The 18,136-nt window shown below is 42.7% G+C and overlaps 1 protein-coding gene across 11 annotated transcripts in view; it reads right to left on the bottom strand.

Moving 5' to 3' along the window:
- SOCS6 (suppressor of cytokine signaling 6) overlaps positions 1 to 18,136 on the bottom strand; it is a 115,884-nt gene that overhangs the window by 74,381 nt on the left and 23,367 nt on the right. For 5 of the 11 annotated variants that reach the window (XM_044934799.2, XM_025273675.3, XM_044934800.2 and 2 more), the window contains one exon: positions 7,569 to 13,194. The exons of the other annotated variants lie outside the window; for them this stretch is intronic. In XM_044934799.2, the coding sequence (XP_044790734.1) occupies positions 11,492 to 13,066 (1,575 nt within the window). In that variant the 5' untranslated portion in view covers positions 13,067 to 13,194 and the 3' untranslated portion in view covers positions 7,569 to 11,491. Of the gene's footprint in view, positions 1 to 7,568; positions 13,195 to 18,136 lie in introns of those variants that run through there. 11 annotated transcript variants of the gene reach the window in all.

Below are 18,136 nucleotides of genomic sequence, written 5' to 3'. Positions count from 1 at the left end.
TGGCCCAGAACTTTTAAACAACCAAAAACACTGCTACAAATCATATGTGCTATGAGAAGCACTGTTACAACTAAACATTTAACTAAATGGAAAAAAAAGTTCTGCCCTTTAGGCAATGCTAAGTTCTTAACCTTGTTATAATAAAAGTTGTCCCTTTAAATAATTCAATAAAACAAAAGCTTTTCTTTATTTCCATAAATGGGTCAAAGGTATATGCAGGAACTGATAACGTTCTATATATAGAGTAAACGCTCTGAGCACAGCAGAGTCTTCATACCCCTGCAAACAATTCTTTTAGGGAAAAAAAAGAAAACAAAAAATAGAAATAATGTAGAAAATTTCATTCTAAGGGAATCTTGTATCTATTCTGCAGCTAATATACCTAAAAATTATTAGTTATCAAATGATTGTCAATCAGAATTATTTTTAATTCAGTTCAGTTCAGTTCAGTCACTCAGTCATGTCCAACTCTTTGCGACCCCATGGACTGCAGCATGCCAGGCTTCCCTGTCCATCACCAACTCCTGGGGCTTGCTCAAACTCATGTCCATTGAGTCGGTGATGCCATCCAGCCATCTCATCCTCTATTGTCCCCTCCTCCTCCTGCCTTCAATTTTTCCCAGCATCAGGGTCTTTTCCAATGAGTCAGATCTTCACATCAGGTGGCCAAAGTACTGGAGTTTCAGCTTCAGCATCAGTGCTTCCAATGAATATTCAGGACTGATTCCCTTTAGGATGGACTGGTTGGATCTCCTTGCAGTCCAAGGGACTCTCAAGAGTCCTCCAACACCACAGTTCAAAAGCATCAATTCTCCTGCACTCAGCTTTCTTTATAGTCCAAACTTCACATCCATACCTGACTACTGGAAAAACCTTAGCTTTGACCAGACGGACCTTTGTTGGCAAAGTAATGTCTCTGCTTTTTAATATGCTGTGTAGGTTGGTCGTAACTTTTCTTCCAAGGAGTAAGCATCTTTCATTAATTATTTTTAATTAAGATACTTCAAATTTTTTTTAATGTTTTAGTTTAGGCAATATTTATTAAAGTCAAAATATAGAAAAATCAGAAGTGAAATTCAAATAACCTCCTCTCTGTTCCTCATTTTAATGAGATGACTTTATTCTAAGAGGATTTTCACTTTTCTTTGATCTCTATCAAAACTCAACATAAACTGACTGATGTCGGTAGACTTACAAGGTTCATAAATGGTAGCTGGAGAAAACTAACAAAAGAATTTCTGACTAGCAGAGGGAATCTCTTAGAGTGAGCAGAAACTTTTCAGTCAATGAAGTTCATCTGCCACTAATGGGTCAATAATTGTGTGCACTTAGTCATTTCAGTCATGTCCGACTCTTTGTGACCCCATGGACTATAGCCCTCCAGGCTCCACTGTCCGTGGGATTCTCCAGGCAAGAATACTGGAGTGGGTTGCCATTTCTTTCTCCACGGGATCTTCCTGACCCTAGGATCAAACCCATGTCTCTTATGTCTCCTCCATTGGCAGACGGTTCTTCACTAGTGAAACCTATTGAGTGATAGTTGCTCAGTCATGCCTGACTCTTTGTAATCCCATGGACTGTAGCCTGCCACACTCCTCTGTCCATGGACTTCTCCAGGCAAGATTACTGGAGTGGGTTGCCATTTCCTTCTCCAGTGAAACCTATTAGAGGTTGTTTATTTTTAATTATAATACAAGGCACTGAAAAGATTTCAAATGTTTTCACATAATTTTCCAAGAAATGATCAACAATGGTATACTGTCCCACATCTATGCCTTCTAGATACTTTATTATCTGATGGGGACGAGTTAGCCAGGTAATCTCACTGTTCTACAAAATAAATAAATAAATCTAATCATGCCTACAGTAGGTAATCCTACCTGATTACCTCATAAAATAGAATGTGAAAGATGTACATTAAAATGTGCTTAATTAAAAGTGATCATATTTAACACACAGCTAACATCCTTATGGCAGAAAGTGAAGAGGAACTAAAACCCCTCCTGATGAACGTGAAAGTGGAGAGTGAAAAAGTTGGCTTAAAGCTCAACATTCAGAAAACAAAGATCATGGCATCCAGTCCCATCACTTCATGGAAATAGATGGGGAAACAGTGGAAACAGTGTCAGACTTTATTTTTGGGGGCTCCAAAATCACTGCAGATGGTGACTGCAGCCATGAAGTTAAAAGATGCTTACTCCTCGGAAGGAAAGTTATGACCAACCTAGATAGCATATTCAAAAGCAGAGACATTACTTTGCCAACAAAGGTCCGTCTAGTCAAGACTATGGTTTTTCCTGTGGTCATGTATGGATGTGAGAGTTGGACTGTGAAGAAGGCTGAGCGCCGAAGAATTGATGCTTTTGAACTGTGGTGTTGGAAAAGACTCTTGAGAGTCCCTTGGACTGCAAGGAGATCCAACCAGTCCATTCTGAAGGAGATCAGCCCTGGGATTTCTTTGGAAGGAATGATGCTAAAGCTGAAACTCCAGTACTTTGGCCACCTCATGCGAAGAGTTGACTCATTGGAAAAGACTCTGATGCTGGGAGGGATTGGGGGCAGGAGGAGAAGGGGACGACAGAGGATGAGATGGCTGGATGGCATCACTGACTCGATACACGTGAGTTTGAGTGGACTCCGGGAGTTGGTGATGGACAGGGAGGCCTGGCATGCTGCGATTCATGGGGTCGCAAAGAGTCGGACACAACTGAGTGACTGAACTGAACTGATTCATGGGAAAGTGCTCACATTTTTATACATATTGAACTATTTTGATTTCATTAGCACATTTTTTGGTTCATTAACATAGTGAAACATTAGGTACCACCTTCCCCTCTGTAAGCAAGAAGGGGCAGGTCCTATTGGAACAGACTCCTGTCTTCCCACCGTGGAGTAGCCATGTGACCCCACTGGACGTATCTGAGAATTTTATTATTCTGGCCACAGAGATTGGTTCAAGAAGGAATATATGATCCAGTTTAAGCAATTTGGAGTCTTGGCTAGCATCTCTCTGCTGTACTTGAGAGGAAAGAAACACCTTTTCTCCACTGATTACAAAACTATAACAATGTGTCTCGAGGGCTACCAGCAATCAGGCCCCTCATCATATGGAAAGCTTGAGAACAGAGCTGACAGCCAGAGACGACAGGCAAAATGAAAAGGTCAGGATGGCATGGAATCCCTGGTTCGAGTTCTGGGAGCGAGCCACCCACCAAACCATGAAGTTATCATCTATGGTTTGGGGGAGTAAAGGCATTGCCTATTTAAAGATGGAATAAACCATCTTCAGTTCCTTGATAATCACCTCCCTCAAGATTACATTAGGTCTTACTGAACCCTACCTTCCTATGACAACTCATCTCACTTATAATTACTTTTGCAGTTTGGACACATAATAGAAGCTCAAGAAATACTTTCAGAATCAATGAGTGAACCAATGACTAAAGAAATTCATTAGCAGTGGAACACGAAAAGTGTGAAAGTGTTAGTTGCTCAGTTGTGTCCGACTCTTTGCAACCCCATAGACTATAGCCCACCAGGCTCCTCTGTCCACAGAATTCTCCAGGCAAGAATAGTGGGGTGTTTAGCCATTCCCTTCTCCAGGGGATCTTCCTGACCCAGGGATTGAAGCTGCATCTCCTGCATTCTAGGCAGGTTCTTTACCTCTAAGCCACGGGGGAGCCCATAAAGCAGGTATAAATTGTTATTTCCCAGAAATGTGGAGGGGAATATCCCTTAGATTGATCACAGCATTTATCATATGAACAGGTGGTACATTTTTCTACCCATTTAAGTCCAGGCAGAGAAGCTAAAGACAGGGTTTAAGTATAGCTAGAACTTCTTCTGTAAAGAAGTTCTTGCTCAGGGTGTGGAAAGAGAATTGGCTGAGCACGGGTAAAGGAAATGAAAAAGGTGGACAACCAAGGCTACTAGTACAATAGGGCAATGTCATTATTTATTAGCAAAAAAAAAAAAAAAAAAATCAGAATTAACGCTTTTCTTTATGCACCAAACATGTGGAGAAGTCCTCCCAAGAGTTCATCTTCACTGAATCTTGTTCCTATGTTAGTATATTAGGTAGTTAAAAGAAAACTTGATGAGGCCGTACAAAGGACAGCAGTGGTCACCTCCCCCAGTAATAGAAGATAAAGTCCCCCAGATACACCACCAGCCAGGCCTCTGTCACAGAGTTTTTCTGCCATGGCTTAGACAAGAGTATTTTTTGTTTAAGCGACAGAGTAATCCCCTAGAGAAGATAGTAGGTCATTCATTTACTTATGCTACAGTTCTTTCCCAGACAATCACAGATAGAAATGCTCCAAATAATAGAAAGCCCTGAAGAAAGGAAGGAAGTATATCCTACTGGCTTCGAACATAGATTTTCGGAGCCAGACCGTGTGACTTTAAAACTGGTGTTTTTGGTGTTTTGTGTTTTTTTTTTGGTATGTGTGTGTGGCTATGGGAAGGTTCACCTCTGTGCTTCACTTTCATTTTTGATAACCCTCAGGTGTCTGCCTTGCATAGGGCCTAGGAAATGCGAAATAAACGTTAAGCATTAGAAGTATTAGGTATTAGAAGTATGACTTAGCGGACACGACTTAGTGACTGAACAACACTGAAGCCCAATTCATTTGCTATTATAATTGAGAAATGGTGTAAAATCCAGCTCTCGTTTCATCCACTGATTCCATTAACTGCATTCTAGGAGAACTCCCATTTTTTCTTTTTTGCAGAGTAATGGATTCTTCTGCCTTTAAAGATATATCAATGCATCTATTGATGTTCTAGGCAAGTGTCACACCCCATAGTCACAGTTAGGCTTGTAATTCTCAGTCAGTGCCAAATGGGGCTAACGATTTGCCAGCCACAAGAAAAAAGGTGCCAAAGACTACAGTGAGGAACGGGCTGCAGTAAAGCCCATTTAGGTGAGCAGGAGGCTTCACAGTACACTTCTCAGCGGAGAGGACCAGAGACTCTGCGTCCTGAAGCTGTTAGACGTGCACTGGGGACAGAGGACGGATTATTTACACAAGGAGGAGAAGTTCTCTTTAATGAGACTCTAGGATGGAATCCCATATACTTTAAGAGAACATTTTATGGGCTTCCCAGGTGGCACCAGTGGTAAAGAAAAAGAATCTGCCTGCCAGTGCAGGGGATGCAAGAGACAAAGCAAGGAGACGCAAGCCAATGGCAGGAGAAGCAAGGGTTCGATCTCTGGGTCGGGAAGAGCCTCTGGAGTGGGAAATGGCCACCCACTCCAGTATCCTTGCCTGGAAAATTCTATGGACAGAGGAGCTTAGCAAGCTACAGTCCATAGGGTTGCAGAGTCGGACACGACTGAGCACACACACACACGACTTATGACCTAAGGTGTTATCAAAATCTAGCGTGTATTAGACTTCCATAGGGTCGCAGAGAGTTGGACATGACTGAAGTGACTTAACACACACACATACATTAGACTTACAGAACAGAGACCAGAAAAGGCTAGCTTCCTAAAAGAATCTGTGCTTCCTAAAAACTTCCTTGGTGTGAAATCCATGGCTCATGATCGGAGTCTCTTTCCAGCTTGAGATGTACCTTTATTTGCAAGCCAGTTACCAAGGACAGAATTTGACAGCCCCAAATGACCTCTACGCAAAGGCAACTGGCCCTGTTCATAAACCCTGTAAAAATATTGATAATCCCTGCTCTGGTCAGCCTCCCCTGGCTTTTACAATCTGGAGGAGCCTCTCCTAAGAGGAGACTCCTCTAATTCTTCTGGAAGAGGTGGGAGGCTACCTGGTATGAAGTAGGGAAAATGCAATTCAAAACAAAACTCCAGGAGTCTAATGACTACAAATTCAGCTGTGCTCAGAAATGGATTTAATGTAGATGCCGCTGCTACTGGGCTCTTTGTCAGTGTCAGGCTCTGGTGCTATCAGGAGGCCCTGGATTCAGGGGAGGTAGCTTGGGGAAGGGGGATGGACAAGGCAGATAAGGCAAAAACATCCATTCATAAGGCATGCAAAAACAGCAGGAAAAACAGAAGTCAAAAATTTTTTTAAGATGTTACAGGTTAGGAAGCCCTTAAAACTGGAAATTGGAATACAAATACACTAAAAGAATTAAAGGATTTTTTTTTAATGAAGTTTAAATGAAACTAAAGAGTTGAAAAAAGATTGGAGATTAAAATAGCAGACAATAAGGACTAAATTCAAGTGAAATAAAAGTTAAAATATTTTTGATTCAGAAAAGTTGAAAAGCTTAAGTAAAACCTGTGGGGTTAAAAAAAAAAAGAAGAATTTAAAGATGAGGTGGCAGTGAGTTCTGTCTGCATGACCATCAAGTAGGAGCTTCATCTATATTATTTCATCTGATTGATGACTGTCATTTATCACTTTATAGATACTTCTGTCTCGGGTATTCTTTTGGAAAAGGTGTACGGATTCATTACATATTCTAATGTATTGTCTATAGATTATAAGATAAAGTCAAGCATGTATCTGCTGATACTTTTTAAGTTGACCTGTCTTTATACTTAGAAATGTCTCTTAATAGTAAGCTTCCCTGGTGGCTCAGATGGTGAAGAATCTGCCTGCAATGCAAGAGACCCATGTTCTTCTATCCGTGGCTCAGAAAGATCCCCTGGAGAAGGAAAGGGCAACCCACTCTAGCATTTTTGCCTGGAGAATCCCATGGATAAAGGAGACTGGCAGCTCCAGTCCACGGGGTCGCAGAGTTGGACACGACTGAGCGACTCTCTCTACTGTAGTAACAGGTCTGCTGTTTGAATGAGTAAGAGTCTATGTGGCTAGGGTGTTAAGTCTGTCAAGTCTAAACTTCTACATAGTTCTTGAGGCCTGACCATCTCTTTTCCTTAATTTCCCATTTCACTAGCACCACCATCAGCAAAGTCTGACACTGGAATCAGTGCTGTCAATTGATACCAGTTCTAGAAAATGTGGTTACAACAAGACATTATTTGCATTCTATGAAAGTCAAAATTTATGATATATTCTCAACCAGGTCATTTAAAAATTTATCTTTCTATTAGCCAGGATAAAAGACCTGTTAAAACGTAACTGAACGACAAATTTTCAAGTGAACATTCAACCCGATATGGTGTTTTAAGAACTTCAAAACATATAAGGCAACTCAGTGGCTATTAGATATCATTGTCTATGAAAGGATTTTTAAGTAACTCCTACAGAAAGATCAGCTGATTCTACTGAATACCATGAAGTAATAAGGGGCATATTTTTTAAATGTCAAAATCCAAACATTTTTTATCATTTGGCCTAACATTCTGTTAAGAGAAGTTTTATTATTACTGTGTTCATTTTAATTAGTCTTTGTTTTGCAATGTTCTGCCAACTGGCTCCAGCCTTTGTGCTGAAGGCTTTAGGGTATTAGCAACACTGGCTGTCTCCCCGTCACCATTTCACTTTTCCTGTTTTACTAAAACTTGTTGGTCCCTACCTCCAGTCTCTGCCCAGTTTATGGGACATCCAGAAATAATCTAGTTAGCCCTATACTGATTACAAGTCAAACTCTGCATTTGATTATTAAATAGACCACAAGGCAGATCTTGTGAACGAAATTTTTATTTACATGTTGTATCTAGAAGCAGATACATAAATTCTTTATACGATTAATCTCCAAAAATGTGCAAGAAATTACTATAGTTTGTTTACAAACCAAAACACGTATTAAAATCAATGGACTTTGGATAATTCATTCTGTGGTGTTCTCAGTACAAATGGTACACACCTGATTCGAAACATACAGAAAAAGTGTAAACTACAGCAATCTGGATTGCAAGTATTAATTCCATGGCACTCTGACGACTAAAAAATTTCTTTAACCCAACATGTATACTTATTACAAAATTCTATAAGAATTTTTCATCATCTCTGGAAGTAGAGCTTGGATCACTTTTCAGAAACAGCAACTACACATTCGCCATGTTATGACTGATTAATAAAAAGGATGTTTATAAAAAATCTTTACAGGATTAAAAAAGTATTAAACCGAATTTGTGATTACTAGCGTACCAATACTTTGTTTTAGAATTTTAAAGTTACTTATGGAACTGGCAAGTGTTCCTTATTAGAGTTTTCAACGAAACTGTCTATTGCTGGTAGTGTGATTTCAAATTAAGACTTCACATTGGATGAAAAGCCATGAAGATTTAAAACGGATTATTTTGAATCATTCATAAAGCAAATCTCTCTCATATACAATGTGAACTGTACAATGATCAAAATTGGCATTTCTGAAAGCATTGTTAAGAAAGAGATTCGGACTGGTAGCACTAGCAGGGACACTGAATATAACCTACTGAAGATTTCAGTAACTTTTATCCTGTTTTAGTAATACTGGCTCAGAAATTATCCTGTATATTGTACTTGGGTTTTATTTCCTATATTCCAATGGTTTAGCCTTTTGGCACGATTTCTTTTAACAGCAAGATGGTTGCCCTGTGTAGCCGGTTTCCTTAAAAACTATTTTAAATTCTGTGATTGTTTCCTGTGACATTTTTTGACCTTCTAAAATTTTCAGATTATTGCACCAAAATGGGGCACAGTTTTCCTTAGAGAAAGGAGACTTTTTCAAGTACTTTCTATGCTTTCTTATTATTTGTAAAAAAAAATTTTAAAAAGCACAATAGTGTTCTAGGAAGCCTGGAAATATCTTCTGGCTTCCATCATGTTTCTGGGATGAGATATTTGATAAAAAGCAACTCTGATTCATTTCGTACGGCAGAAGGATACAGCTTTCCTGTGGTCTTTCTCTTGCCTTGAGCTCAGATTTTCAGAAGCAAACATTTAAGAAATCACTTACAAGCAGCACCCATGTCATCTAAGCCACCATTCAGCGGAATTCAGAAATTCACCCAAATGCTACCTGCACAAAAACTACAGGATCAAGACTTCTCTTTTTCTCCTTTCCACTTTTAACCAGACTGTTTTACTAGCCTATAAAGCCAATTGCTCACATTATGTTGTGCTGCCTCAGCCAAATGGTTCCCTAAACAAAAGCAAAAAACTTTGCGATATTCCTGTTTGTAAATGATTTCTTTGCAAACACTTTTATTTTTATTGATACACTATCAGACTCTAGAAATCTGAAATTGGATTAGAATAGGGCATTTTACTTAAAGGAATTTTATATTATGAACATACAGAAGCACACTACGAATTGGCTTTCTGAATTAGAACAGTATCAAGACTTGCCCTCCATAAAAACACAAAATACAATTTTCAAGACATTTATATGGAAATCAGGATGATCTTAACTTGAAACCAAATGGCTCAATCTTAAACACATGGTTATCATGAAGAAGGTGTGGGGAACAGGCTATGCCCACATAAGACAGGGTTCAGGGCAGTCCAAAGACCTCTGTGCACCACGGTCTCACAAAGAGTACATGTCAATGCTTCTAGAAACATGGAGAAGCCATCTCAACACTTATTATTAATACACAGTGACTCTGTGACAATACCTGCCATCTAATATAGATGCACAGGGACTTTTAACTCACCCTAGATATATTTTAAATTGTTTAAAAATAAATAGTTTTGCAAAAAAATAGTTTAAATGTCTTGCATTAATTTGATAACAAGTTTACAACTCTGTAATAGTTCTTAATCCAAATAGCTTATAATGAACACTTAAATTATATTATTACAGTATACTCCATATTCAATCTTATTAGGTGAAAACATATCAGAAAATGAAAGAGTCTTTGCAACAAGGTACAATCAAACATTCCACCAAAATTAAGTACCTTTTCCCCTTTAAGTCAAATACCATAACACAGGTATTAATACACTGGGCCTTTTCTTGGTAATTCTCAGCTGACTCTTAAAAAAAAAAAAAAAACAGAAAAAAAAATGGGGATACTGATATGTCTGGATGACAAAGCTATTAAATTTGACCTAAGACCTTTACTCTGTTTGTTTTTTTTAATGAGGATAAGAGATAGGAAAAGGAAGAAATGTCTTAAATTACATGTTTCATTGGAAGGGAAAACATTTCCTTTAAAGTTATGTAGCTAGAAACATCTTCTGGATGGAACAATTTCAAAACACTAAAGAATCTGCAGTGAATAAGCACTGCATTTCAAAATAACTAAAAAGTATTGGATATAACATACTACCCCCACCCCGCAAAGGACTGAATCAAAAGAAATGAAAAAACTAATGATGCTAATTTACTTAAGACTTAGCTAAATTAAAAATAGAAACCCTATAGATAAATGGCAGTATATATGGTAGGTAAATGCACACACCTGATTCGGTATTAACACTTTTGTTACACGGTACGCCACAATTTCCACAATTTTTAAACTAAAGTCACTGGGATTTTTTGGTTTTGTTGCTTTTGTTTTTTTTTGGTGGGGGAAGGAAGTGTTAAATCTAGCACATTTTAATGGTGAATACATAAAAGAAAAATATAAACCCAACTTTAAAACATTTTCTTTCTCTTCAGATCAATTTAAAACTCTATATAGACTTTAATGTTGCAAGAGGATCTAGTCCATTTATGAAAAGCATTTCTACATCAAGTTCACCCAAGAAAATGTTGTCTAAGCTAAAGAAATCACAGATAAAACATTTTACCAGAGGAAAGTATAGATAACAAAAAATTGCTTATCACAGGAAACTAAGGTCATCTAATAATTTCTTTAATAGTTCTAGTTCCATAGGTCTTTATACGTTATGCCAATTTGTACCAGAGTTTAATGACAGAAAAGGCAACAATTTTTAAATTGGTGGTATACATTTCTTTACAACTTTTTAATGTAAGGCCATTTATTAAAAACAGACAAACCACAAGATGAAAATGAAGGCAACAGAAAAATCCAGCTTCTCAGAACCAAAAGACAGCACAACCTCAAACATAATTTAGAAACAAATGTGGCAGAAAGATATGTCGCAGACCTGCCTTCCATTACCCAAGGTTATGTCAGTTCACAATTCTAAATAAATCTTTGTAGAGCATGAAATTAAAAATCATTTTCAGTGTAGGTGTAAACTCTTGTGATTAATCACACAGCTATGCTGACTCAACACTATCTTTGAAGATGGGCCATTGAAAGAGACATAACAGGTTCATTCTGCAAGTTTCATTCAACTTTACTCAGGATTGGATACACATGAAATGTGCTTTTAATGCATAAAATCACAGTGGATAGCAGCAAAGGACTGGGGGTGGGTGGGTAAGGAGAATCTGATCATTCACATTGTGATTATTCTGCACGCTGATGGAAGAGACTTCACACCTCCTCAAACCTCCAGACTTCCCTTTTGTAAAGAATGAAAATGAACCCGACACCTCGCGGACGGTTCCCCACCCCTAAACGGACTGGACACTCTTTTACACATAAAACTGAAATAAAGAATATGGCAGCAAAAGATTCTGATGGCGATGAAGAGTCTGTAAACTGTATCTCAGTCTCTCTCTCTCTCACTCCCAAAGTGCACGATGCCGGGCTGCGGTCCTGTCAGTAGTGCTTCTCCTGTAGGTAATCCTTCATTTTGTTGGGCAGGGGCAGCTTCTGGATCAGGTCTATCCGGGTGTACTGGCGGATGACGAAGCGGCACAGGTACTGCAGCGAGCGCACCTGCATGAAGCGCGACACTGGGTTGGTGAGCCGCACCGGGTAGGTGGCGGAGCCCGGCAGGCGCGAGCGCGAGTAGCAGAAGGCGCCGTTCTCTGAGTCCCTGATGGAGTGCTCGATGAGGTCCACAATGGACGTGTGCCCCTCTACGTCCGGCTGCTCGTAGAAGCTGAACCGGCCGTTCGAGTGCTCGATCCGGGTGTGCAGGGTCTTGCCGTGCGAGCGGAAGCTCAGGCTGAGCAGGTAGCGGTCGTCCGAGCTGTCCCGCACCAGGAAGGAGCCGTCGGGCACGTTGGCCAGCTTGCCCTCCGCCTCCCAGCGCGTGATGGGCCCCCAGTACCAGCCCTGCTTGGCCAGCTTCTTGAGCTCCTCCGTCAGGCTGGTCACCGCCAGGGGGCCGCTGCTCTGCACCGAGTCGTACACCCTGGCCACCCCGGGAGCCGAGGTGGGGTCAAAATTCAAGTGGCAGCGCACGCTGTCGGCCGCGTGGGCATCCGGGCCGGCCAGCCCGGCGAAGGTCCTTTGGCTCGGGTCGGTCTGCAGCGGAGGTAGCAGCGGGGAGAGGGGGGGCCCGTCGTCGGGGCCTGCCCGAGGGCTCGGCAGCACCCCCGCCGCGGGGCCCGCCAGCAGGCCGCCCACCGGCGGGTCGCCGAAGAGCTCGGGCGCTGGGCGCCCGGCGTCCTCGTCGCGGCGGGCGGGGCAGGGGCCCCCTGCGGACGGGGGCGGCGGGACGGCCGAGACCTCCATCGGGGAGGAGCCGTCCAAAGGCACGGTGTACGGGAGGTAGTCCTGAGGCAGCAGGCCCAGGACCACAGGCACGTGCTCGCCCAGACGCAGGCGCAGGTCCCCGGCCGCGGGCGCCGGGCTCCCGGGCGCGGCGGGTGGCTCCGGGCACGGGCAGGCGGGCTCGGCCGCTGGGCGGAGCTCGCCGAAGTCCTTGCGCACGCCGTTGAGAGCCGGGCCCGTGCCGGGCGAGTGCACCAGCGCCTTGACCCGCACCTCCATCCGGATGCACGTCTCCTCCGAGGCGGTGGGCCGCAGCGGCCAGGGCGTGGGGCTGTAGTGGTGGCTGCGCAGCGACGTGGAGCGCATGGGCCGCGGCGCCCGCGCGTCCTTGAACACCAGCGGCGCCGACGACGACGAGAAGGTGTCCTCATCCGCCGCGCCCCCCGCCGCCGCGCCACCCTTGCCCTTGGCCTTCTGCTTGGCGCTCAGCCGCCTCTTCAGCGTGCCCATGAGGCTCTCGCTCTTGGCCCGGTTCTTGCCGCCGCCTTTTTCGTCCTCGCCGTGCAGCTCGCAGCCGGCCATCTCCTTCCCGTAGCAGCTCCCGAACAAGGACTCCTCTTTGCCAAAGTCGCCGGCTAGTGCTGGCTGTTGTACGACCATGAATTCCGCGTCTTCTTTGCTCTTACTCAAATTGAAAGATTTCCGGAAGGTCTTAAGGCTGATCTTCTTCATTCTGACGAGCTACCTGATCCGAGGGGCTCAATTTCTCTCGGGGAGATTATCCGCGAACATCTGGGCAGGCTGCAGGCGAGGCTGCATCCATGCGTTTTTCCAGCTTCATTCCCCTCTAGAGTCACTGTCTTAAAAAAAAAAAAAAAAATTAAAAGGTCACATTAAATAATGTCTCCACAAGTCTTAGTTTTAATTCTTCAGCTTCTGAACAAGGATGCCTAAGTATAAGAAGGTAAGCTCCATTTGGACAGATTTTTTTTTCCCGTTTCACGCAGCACAGTAGATCACTGCCTATTTGACCAACATGTGATAATGCTTCAGGAACAAACCCTAATCCTTTTCTCCCTGCACCTCGCTTTGATTTAACCCTAATTATGGTCCACGTGCCTGTCCTTCCTGAGTCAGTCGCCCTTTTCACAATGACCCACACCGTCCCAGCCACCAGCCTGTGTCCTGCAGACAGCCAACACTCAGCAAACAAGGCACCACGTCCATAACAAGCCCAACCGATTCTTCAACAACCTAGGTGTATTTTTAAATCTTTAAACAGCTGTAAAAATGAATTAAAGGAAGTCCATAATCTGTGACAAGTTATCTGGGGAAAGCCTAGACATGCCCTCCATAGCCACGAGTCTACTGAGAACAGGGTCTGTCCACCTGCATGATCCCAGAGCCTGGCCAGCCCAGACCTCCCAAGACAGGCACTTTCACCTGCAGGGGACACGGGTAACAACAAGTACAGTTCTTCACAGTAGGAGAAACTGCATTATTAGTCTTAACAGGCAGAAAATGGTGATGTGAAAACTAATAAAAACCTCCCTGTGTTAAGTGATCATTTTCTGGCTCACTAGCAACAAATCCAATTTTGTCCACCAAAAAAACCGACCATCAATTTACAGAGATTAAGAAAACTTAATTACCAATATCCATAAAACTAGAGGCCGTGAATACAAGCAGAAAACAAACATGTTTAGCCCCCAAAACAGGAATGCTGTAAAGAAAGTACCGTTTATAATAATAACTGAAAATCAGCAAAGTCTTGATAAACTAGATCAATGGCTCAGTATCCAAAATGGATTATGTCTGGTGTGTCTGGAGTGTTACCCCAACATCTCCCAAACCCAAGCAGGTAAACCCACTACACTTAAAGCTTGACCTAGTGGGTCAGGCCCCATCGGCTTTCTATGAATGGTATAAAATGTTAGTTCAGCCCTCTATTATTAAAAAAAAGCAAATCAAAACTACAACGAGGTACCAGGTCAAACTCCTCAGACTGGCCATCATTAAAACCTCTACAAATAACAGGTGCTAGAGAGGATGTGCGGAGAAGGCAATGGCACCCCACTCCAGTATTCTTGCCTGGAAAATCCTATGGACGGAGGAGCCTAGTAGGCTGCAGTCCATGGGGTCGCTAAGAGTCCGATATGACTGAGCGACTTCACTTTCACTTTTCACTTTCATGCATTGGAGAAGGAACTGGTAACCCACTCCAGTGTTCTTGCCTGGAGAATCCCAGGGACGGGGGAACCTGGTGGGCTGCTGTCTTGGGGGTCGCACAAAGTCGGACACGACTGAAGCGACTTAGCAGCAGCAGCAGCAGCAGCAGAGAGGATGCAAAGAAAAGGGAACCCTCTCCTACACCACTGGTGGGAATGCAAATTGGTACAGCCACTATGGAAAACAGTATGGAGGTTCCTTAGAAAACTAAAAACAGAATTACCATATGATCCAGCAATCCCACTCCTGGGCACATATCCAGAGAAAACTCTAATTCAAAAAGATACACGCACCCCTATGTTTATAGCAGCACTATTCATAACAGCCAAGACATAGAAATAACCTAAATGTTCATCAACAGATGAATGGATGAAGAAGATGAGGTTTATAAACACAATGGAATACTACTCAGCCATTAAAGAAGAACAAATTAACACCATTTTTGGCAACATGAATGCAACTGGAGATTATCATACTAAGTGAAGTAAATCAGAAGTAGAAAGACAAATACCGTATGATATCACGCATACATGGAATCTAAAATATGACAGAAATGAACCTATCTGTGGAACAGAAAGACTCACAGACACAGAGAACAGACCTGTGGTTGCCTGTGGATGGAGGGTGGGGAGGCACAGACTGGGAGGCTGGAGTTGGCAGATGTCAACCGTTACATACATAACGGATAAACAAGGCCCTACTGTGTAGCACAGAGCACAGGGAACCAGTCAATATCCTCTGCCAAGCCATAATGGAAAACTGACTCATCTGAAAAACAGATGAACCGTTTCTGAATAAAATGTAAGATATTAAAATGTTAAAAACAATCGCCTGGAGTCATTTGGAGTGCTCAGGGAGGGCTATCCAAGCTTCCCCAGCAGGCCATGTTGCCTCTAAAATTTTCTAACAATGGATGGGCAGGGAGAGCTCAAGTTCAACATATAAGCACTGGAGAGACTCAAATGTGAGTCAATTGCATGTAGAGGTTTTATTCACAGCTAACTTCCATTTGCAAGTAATTCTTCATAAGGTCCCAATTTTGTGACATAATTTTAGTGACATTAAGTAACATTCAGCCTCAGTTCTGGCAGGAAACAGCTGCAGTTGCAACCCTTCTAGGTCCACCAGTTACGGACATACTAATCACTAGAAATGTGTGTGTGCAGACACAGCTAATGATCGAGGAACACACACAGACTCGTCCCAGGGCTGGAGGGAAAACACCCACGGCACGTGCCACATGCTGTAAGTCCAAGCTTCAGAGATGAATAAGGAGGTTAAGTCCTGAAAAGCAAGTCCAGAAGATTAAGAAAGATCCAGAACACGATGCAGAAAGAAGGCCTGACTAGGAGAGAATCTGCGGCAGGATCTGGACTGCCTGATCCTGCCTACAGGCACTCCGGTCTCCCCCATATCCTGCCTGCCCCGCTGCAAGACGACAACAACCTGAAACAGCTTCTCAGCTCCCTCAGTGTAGGACAACAGGGGCTGAGGCTCCTGTCCTCACCCCGTTCCTCCCGGGCTCTCTTCACTCGCCTCCCGGTGCTCTGAGAACACTGTAAATACGCTGCCACTGAGGGTCTGGGAGCTGGCTGCAAACGTCATACAACCACCCCCTGCCCCCAGCTTCGGTCAAGTCTTCCCGATGTCACTGTCTCGATGAGACCTGCCCTGATCATGCCATTCAGGCTACACCACAAACCTTCTTACCCAGGACAACAGAAGTGTCTTGCTTTAACAGGCTCTCTGTCACCCTCGCCTCTTCCACTCACTGATGTGTCCCAGGCATCCAGGACTGTGGCAGGGGCCCAGGAGGTATGGTGATCAGACACCCCACCCACCTCCACTTCCCTCACACCTCACCTCAAGAGGTAATTCATCATCATAGGGAAAGGTTACACAGCTCCTTAACACAGTCAATAAAGTTCTACACAGTTTGGCTGTCCTGGGTGATTTCTGCTCCATTCATATTCACCATATTCTCACTCAACACAGAACTTTTTAACATACTGCTCCTTGGACCTGAACTGTTTGTGTTTTCCTTCTCCTCTTTGACTAATTCCTTTGAACCTCAGCTCATCTGTCAATTCCTCAGGGAATATAAACTGCTCTTCCTGATTAGATGAAATACTCCAATTAGGGGATCTGAGGACACTGCACACCTCTCCAGCTTCGAATTTCCATCTGGGATGTATGCTTACATCCATTTGTATAATTACTTGATTAATACCTATGACCCCAGAAGGCTATAACTGACACAAAAGCAGAGACTAGTGTCCATTTTTTCCTCAGTGTGTTATCCCAGCACCCATCATGGATCTGGCCCAAAGAAGGCACGCCACAGATAACTGCTGAATAAACAACAAAGTAAAATGAGTGAGAGCCCTCAAAGGAAAGGTCCACAGTGACAGACGACTTGATGCTGATGTATTCAACTGCCTCAGCAGCAGAATCAGTAACTGACTCGGATGTGCAAGTATCGTTTTTAACTTACCCTTGCTAGGTCTGGCTTCTCTCGGAGCTCAGATGGTAAAGAATCTGCCTGCAGTGTAGGAAACCCAGGTTCGATCCCTGGGTCAGGAAGTTCCCCTAGAGAAGGAAATGGCAACCCACTCCAGTATCCCTGCCTGGAAAATCCCATGGACAGAAGAGCCTGGTGGGCTGAGGTCCATGGGGTCACAAATAGTCGGGTACAACTGAGCAACTAACGCTAACCACCAGGTCTGTGGTTCAAATGTCTCTGCTTCCCACTGTTGCATCCATTTCACTGAAAACAAGACTGATAACTACAGTAAAATTACTTGGTAATTATCCACTTGATGACAATTCCTTTTTTCAACTATAAATCCATATGCAACTTAATAATAACATTCAATAAACAAAATTCAATCCTAAACATGAGAAACTACACAAAGTTCTATCAGGCCATATGGTCTTTTATCTTTTCCTTTCATTTTCTAGTCAAAGATTACTCTGGAATTTTTAAGAGTATCTGTTTTTCTGTTTGCACTTCCAAAAATATATGCCATCTTTTTATAGGACTACCATCTGTCTCATCATGCCTAAGTAAATGTTCTGAATTAGTTTCACTGCTTTTCTAATTGTAAAATTTTAAGTTTACACATGTATTGGCTTGGCCAAAAAGTTCACTCGGGTTTTCCCATAAGTGCTCTCAAGAAAACCTGAACAAACTTTTTGGCCAACCCAAAATGTGAATAAAGGTTCACATTGAAAATGTGCATAAAGGTTCAAGGGGAAGTTTTAGATGTGAATACACCACCCAGGCAGAAGATAACATCTTCAAATAATTTCACAGTCTCTTTTTAAAGAAATGAGTGGTGGTAGTCATGCTTGGCATTTTAACACCTAATGAAAAAACTTTTAAAAGACAACATCAAAACAACTACCTAAACCTTCAACGAACACAACAGCTTTATTACTGTCAATTTTTACAAGTAAGGAAACTAGAGAGATAATATTTGCCCCAACAGATTAGATAACATGCCTCTAGGAAAAACAGCAGATGCAGACCTTAAAGCCAGCTGCTGGCGCCAAAACACACACTTTCCCCTC

This window comes from Bubalus bubalis, chromosome 22, assembly GCF_019923935.1.
Source record: "Bubalus bubalis isolate 160015118507 breed Murrah chromosome 22, NDDB_SH_1, whole genome shotgun sequence".
NCBI lineage: Eukaryota > Metazoa > Chordata > Mammalia > Artiodactyla > Bovidae > Bubalus > Bubalus bubalis.
This window is presented reverse-complemented; position numbering and strand designations above follow the sequence as displayed.